Genomic DNA, 6,750 nt, shown 5'->3' with positions numbered 1-6,750 from the left:
CTCTCGCCACAATATCGGAGCCCAAGCTAAGAGCCTTCACTTGGAGGTCTATCATTTGCAGGTTTGGGATACCAAAGGTCCTCATCACCGACAATGGCAGACAATTTGACAACCAACAGTTTATAAACTTTTGCTCAAACCTTGGGATTGATCACCGTCTGACATCAGTTTCGCATCCTCAGAGCAACGGTTTGGCCGAGGTAACAAATCGAATCATATTACAAGACCTCCGAACAAGAATAAGCGATGCTAGGGGTTCTTGGTCCGACGAGCTTCCTTCTATACTTTGGACGTATAGAACAACTCATAGGACAACCACAGGAGAAACCCCTTTTATGTTAGCCTATGGCTTTGAAGTAATGGTCCCAGTGGAAATTAGACTGCCAAGCCATAGGAGGCTCGTGCCAGAAACCTCGGAGCATACAATTGAACATCTTGATCTCTTGGAAGAAGTACGGGAGCAAGCCGCTATAAAAGTGGCCTCTTACCAAACTAAGACAGCAAAACATTTTAATAGCAAAGTTAAGGCTCGGAGGTTCAGAGCTGGCGATTTGGTCTTGAGGAGGGCCGAAGCGGCAGGCCACCCCAGGAAAGCTCGGGCCCATCTGGGAAGGGCCCTACGAGGTCATACGACAGGTTCGCAAAGGAGCATACAGCCTAAGAGACACTTCGGGCAGACCTCTTCCGAGGCCCTGGAATGCCGACAATCTAAAAATATATTACAAGTAACATTCCCGACGCCGTTTAGGAGATTTTCTTTTTCTGCATGTTATTTTTGGTTCTTCGGGCCTGCGTGTCCTTGCATTTTATTTCTAATTTAGCGGGCCTGCGTGCCCATACATGTTTTCCATTTTCTTTTGTAATGAACTACGTTCGGCTTCATCCCGTTTGGGTACGTAGGCAGCTTGGATACATTATAAATCTAAGTCCAGTCCAAACAATTAACAAATCCAAACCCCGGGTATAACAACCCGATAGTTTGCTTTGCCTCCAGCAAGCATGTACGCCTTGTCCTTGACAAGCCAGTGTAAGCCTTGTCCTTGACAAGCCAATGTAAGCTTTGCCCTCGAGCAAGCCCCCGTAAGCCTTGCCCTCGAGCAAGCCCCCTTAAGCCTTGTCCTTGACAAGCCAGTGTAAGCCTTGCCCTCGAGCAAACCAATGTAAGCCTTGCCCTCGAGCAAGCCGTCAAAAGCATTGCCTCGCGCAAGCACCAAAATCTTGGAGCTCATAATCAGCACATCAAAATAGTGCAAGTACAAATACCGAGGACATATATCCCGACCATGTATCCTTGTAATTTCGTCCAAGGCTGGAAATGAGAGCTCGGGATAAATTCGTGTACAGAGGTCGGTCACATTTATTCGTACTCCTCGGGGACTACCATCCCTTGAACTTAATCCTCGAGTGTTAAGTGTGTAGAAAACTACACTGTCCTGGGCATTATCACTTGTTTAAAAATTGAGTTATTCTCAATCGTCGAGATGATTAATTTGTCGTCGAAAATAATTAATCTTCTTTAGTCCTCGAGGTAACTTGTCTACGTGCTCGGGGGTTCACACTTGGATGTTCCAAGATAATTTTATTATTTAGTCCTCGTGGTAACTTGTTTAGTGCTCGGGTTCAACAATGATGTTCCCAAATGATTTTACAGTTTGAGTCCTCGGGATGAATTTTGTGTACTAAATATTTTCACAAATTAGGTCCTCGAGGTGTTTCACTACTCTAGGCGTCGAGTTATTTAACCATCTTACGTCGGCTATTTGAATGATCGAGATACTAATACACAGCAGAAGGAAAATAGTTGATCGAGTAAAATACATGTTCAAATTACAAAATGGAAGGGCTATCATCATACAAAAAAAAAAAAAAAAAAAAACTAATCTAAGTCCTAAAAAAAAAACAAAAACTAATCTAAGTCCTCGGCCCTTTCTCCCGATGCTGTGCTTCCCTGCTCCTCCACGGCGTCCTTGCTGTCAACGTCGACCTCTTGGTCCTCGACGGTTTCCTCGGACTCTGATAGCTCGAGGGTATCAGCAATCTCGGGGATGTTCTTTAGATCCTCGGGGTTTGCGTCGGGCTTCGATCTCAAAAATGCCCGAGCTTCTTTGAAGGCATGGAAGTACGAGCCCATGGCATATTCTCCCTTAAGGCCGTTAAACTCCTCGAACATTTTAAAGTCCTCGATCGCCATCCCTCGAGCTTCAGCCAGGCGAGTCTCGAAATCAACCTTCAAACGCTCGATCTCGAGCTTAAAACCTTCAGCCTCGCCCTTAGCAGTTCCAGCCTCTTCTCGAGCTCTCTGGGCGACATTTTTCGAGTCCTCGAGCTCTTTCTGAAGAAGAAAGCGTTCAGCCTCCAAGTCGGCTATCCTCTTCTCCTATGCTCGAGAAGAGTCCTCGAGTTCGGTGGTCTCTTTGGCCTCATCTTTCCCCTTCAGAGAAAGGCCTCGGGCAATGCTCAAAGCCTACACCATATAAACCCGAGCTTAAGTAATCACAACGTTTAAACCTTTTTAAATCTTGTATTTAAACAAAGTAAATTGGACGAGCTTACCTTCAGAGTAAGGGATTCCAGAGCCTTCATGCCCTCATCGAAACCGAGGTCCTTCCTATATTTGTCCACGATGCTTGACACCAGAGGACACCAGTCAGGCTCCTGATTCTGGAAAGAGGGCATTGGCCTAACCTCATCATCGAGGTCAACAACCTCGGGAGTACTCCTTGGCCGAGGATGTGATCGAGGTGGACCAGTAGGAGTCTCAGTGGCCTGTGTGGTCGGGGTACGTCCCCGGGCAGAAGTTTCCCCAGGCCCACTTCTGATATTCTCGGGGCCTGGGTCCCGAGCTCTCTTCTTCCCTCTCTTCTACCCTGGAGCTCGGGTTTGAGGGGCCTTTGACTTCTTGGTCACGACCTGTCTGAGGGCTGAAGGATCAAAAGTTATCTCTGCAAAAAAGAACAAGTCATTGGAACGAGCACAATTATAAGTTCAAGGACAGATCAGTAAAGAGGAAGGCAAAAAGGTCCTACCCTCAGTGCCTTTAACATCCGCGAGATCGAGAACGTCATCCCCGAGGATGTCATCTATATCATATACAAGAGGCTCGAGGTTCTCTAACATTACCCGATACCTCTCTAAAGATTCAAAATAGGCCCGGCCTTCACAAAATCGGGGAGTGTTGGGCAAAACCCACCTAGGACTAAAAGGAAGGTCGCTATCATGAGGTACGACATAAAACCACTTCTCTTTCCAACCCTTCAAAGAACTGGGCATCCTCGGTAATCTAAATCCTCCTCGGGACGAGAGGTAAGCAAAACAAGTATATCGAGGAAGCTGTTTTAGGTCGAACACCATCCTACAGAGATCGACGTATGGGTTAATTCCTAGGTATCTACAGGCTATAAAGAAATAGGTAAGCATCCTCCACCCATTTGGCACGAGCTGTCCAGGGCTCATATTATGCTCGACCAATAAGGCCACAAAAAAGGGATGCAGAGGCCATCGAAATCCCCCCTTTAGTGAGTCCCTAAAAATCACGAACTCTCCATCCCGAGCAAAGGCCATCCTATCCTCTACCGCTGGCGTCCTAATGTCGCATTTGGGCATGAGCCCATGCTCCCTAGCCGTCGATATTGCTAGATGTTCTTTAAATTTACAGGGGACCTCGGGATACCTAAAAGGGGTCGGGATACTTTGTGCCCGAGGTTCGGCATTAATTGGGATAGCCATAGGTATGATGGAGCATCCTATATCCTCGGGAGTACTCCTCGAGGATGATGAGGATGAAGTGTCGCTACTGCTACTACTAGACATCCTGACCTACGTAAAAAATGCCTAAAGAATAACTTAAAAACTCGAGGTCTTACCTTAAAGTCGACGTCTAAAAACTCAAAGTACGATCCCGACGATTAGCGAGAGAAGTTTACTGAGAGTTAAAAGTGAAAAATGAAATGAGGGGGGGGGGAATTTATAGGCAACAGGAGCAGGAAGCCCAAAGGTCACTACCCCGACCGTTGGATCTGGACACGTGTCCTACATCTAACCCTACCAGTTTTTACCGCCCTTTCCTATTCTAGGGCTAACGTCAGTACAAGTTAGCCTTTCGATCAAGCACAGGTGTTCAGAAATCCGCGAGCTATAACTCGAGCTTTTATTTTCGGTCTCTTTGCATCATATCCTCGAGCATATCTTCGAGCATATATGCACGGGGGCCTATGATGGTGCCATTTTCCAATATCCCCGATCAGTATATCTCGAGGACTAATTTTGATAAAGTTGTAAATCCATCTACGGTGTCCTCGAGCATGTTCATCCTCGAGACACTAGGCCCGACCACATCTCTATGCTGCTTCGCATATTGCAAACATATGTCCTCGGCATTGTCCTCGGGAATGTGCTCCCCCTCACTACTGAAGATTGTTAACCCTTTAGAATTCCTACGCAATTAGGAATCTTAACTCCCACAAAAATCCTATCTCACGTATAATTCTGGAATCCAACCAACTCCTTAACCATTCAGGACTCCAACAGATGAGGACATCCAGCTAGTTGAGTCCAATTAGGAGAATGTCACTTACTACTATAAATATAGAACCTTGAACCATTATTCAAGTACGTTTTCTCATTGTTCTTCAGCACATAGCCTCACGCATATATTTCCCCTTTCTGACTTAAGCATCGGAGGAGCGACGAGAACACACCTCGTTCCTTTGTTTCAGGTATCGGAAGATCACGTTTGTGCTCCTTATCAATCATCAAGTTCGGGAAATCTGCAGGTACGATTTTTGGTAGCATCATAGACATAATATAAAATTAATTAAAAATAAATCACACTAAATTCATCCACTAATATATCTATACAATCAATCTGATATATCTTTCGAGACACTTCTTTTTCCAAATTAATCTGCTTCTCTCGAGCTGAGCCATTATAAACCCCGAATTGTTTCCATCAAGTGGCCGCTATTCCTTGAAATCGCGTAGTTACGAATTTTACCTGTTTCCAATCGGGACATTTTTAAAATCATGAATTTCCTCAACCACGCACATCCTGTCAAGGAATTTGCAGGTTCTTGGAAATGATAAATATTCTTTACTTATTTCTTTTGCCACAAAAATATATAGAGAGCGTTTGATAAGCATTTTTATGTAAAAATTCATTTTTAAATAGTAAATTGATGTGAAATGTGTGGTTGAGAAATAAGGAAATTTTTTTGATTTACGTGTAATATTATTTTAATAAAAAATGTGTGGTTGAAAAGAAAAAAGAGAAAAATGCATTTTGAAAAAAATGACTACCAAAAGGAGCCATAATGCAGGACAAATTGCATCCAAATTGCATGTCATGGAGCTTGGACCCCAGCCAGGTGGATATATTTTTTTTTCCTGATTGTCCATGATTTTGAACTGGATATCATTATATGAATCTTAGTTGGCATATACTGAAAGTTAATACTCTCTTATTGGCCTTACTCAACTCTAAAAATCATTTGCTGGGAAACCATCGACTATACTTTCATCCACTAGATATATAGAAAATGCTATAGACGTATAGATATATAAAAATTGTGTAGACAGAAAAATAAAAGGATTGAAATTATAATGGGATAGATATATAAAAATGGTGCGGATGTATATTGTTTAAATGAATCAATTTAATAAGAACGATATTGTAATTGATGTGAATGAGAATAATATTTTTTTAAATAAAAATTTAGAATTTTAATAGGATATATATGTGTGTGTGGTGTGTGTGTGTGTGGAAATGATCTAATGGGCATCGGTTCTTGATGACATGATATATCAATTGATCGGTGAATATATTAATGGTAGATCCATGAATTTAATGATTTACCAATTAAATTGTGTGCCATGTTGCCGGTACTTAACATAAGCTAAGTACCGGTGTCCACTATATATATATATATATATATAAAACTTGTGTGGACGTAAATAGCGGCTCCCAAAGATAATTATTACAACCCAACGATTCTGGGTTGATACAATGGCCACTCCAGAAAGCAAACAACATTTAAAATTTAAACAAATCGAATTCTAGAAAAATGAAAAAAAAAAGGGGAAAAAAAACTATCGAAAAGTATGTGATCTAACAAATTACATTCCTCAAGCAATTCACAGCTTGTTAAACCGATTAAATCATAAATATAAGCAGATAAATGCATATATATACACAGAACGGTACACACTTCACAAAAAAGAGAGTTTAAAGACTCGATTGACTTGAGAAGAAAATGCTGGATGCAAAAAACAGAATGTCAAGAGTGTGCGCGCATGCGTTGATATATACATATGCATACACTTGTAGGTATATTGATATATACATACACATATACATACATACATGTGTGCGTATTTGTGTCTTTTGGATAACAAAAAGGCTGGAAGAGTACCTGGTTAAAAAAGCTGAAACCAGGAAAAACAAGGGCTGAAAGAGTAACTGGTTAAGAGATCTGAGATTTCGTTATCGATTTCTAGAGAGAGAGAAGAAGAAAAATGAAATGTAATTTAATGGGGGTCAAATAGGGGCTAATATTTATACAATTACTGTATTAAATTAAACATGTATAAGCGCTGTCCAAGCATAGTATTTTTATTTTTAATTTTTATTTATTTATTTATTTTTTGGTAAAATTAGATATAGTATATGCTCTTCATATGAACAGTTACAGAGATATTTTGGATATTGATTTGATTTAATAGGAATGTAGCACAATGATTTTCAACTTTTTTTTT

The 6,750-nt window shown here is 41.5% G+C and overlaps 1 protein-coding gene across 1 annotated transcript in view; it reads left to right on the top strand.

The window, feature by feature from the left end:
* Positions 1-1,742, top strand: part of LOC111409691 (uncharacterized protein K02A2.6-like) — a 2,123-nt gene extending 381 nt beyond the window's left edge. Inside the window, exons 2-3 of the mRNA XM_023039705.1 lie at positions 62-725; positions 1,701-1,742. Of these exons, the coding sequence (XP_022895473.1) occupies positions 62-725; positions 1,701-1,742 (706 nt within the window). The remainder of the gene's footprint in view (positions 1-61; positions 726-1,700) is intronic.
* The last annotated feature ends 5,008 nt before the right edge of the window (positions 1,743-6,750 follow it).

This window comes from Olea europaea, chromosome 14 (assembly GCF_002742605.1).
Source record: "Olea europaea var. sylvestris chromosome 14, O_europaea_v1, whole genome shotgun sequence".
In the NCBI taxonomy this organism is placed as follows: Eukaryota; Viridiplantae; Streptophyta; class Magnoliopsida; order Lamiales; family Oleaceae; genus Olea; species Olea europaea.
Note: the sequence above shows the minus strand (reverse complement) of the source record. Positions and strands in the feature narration are given on the sequence as shown.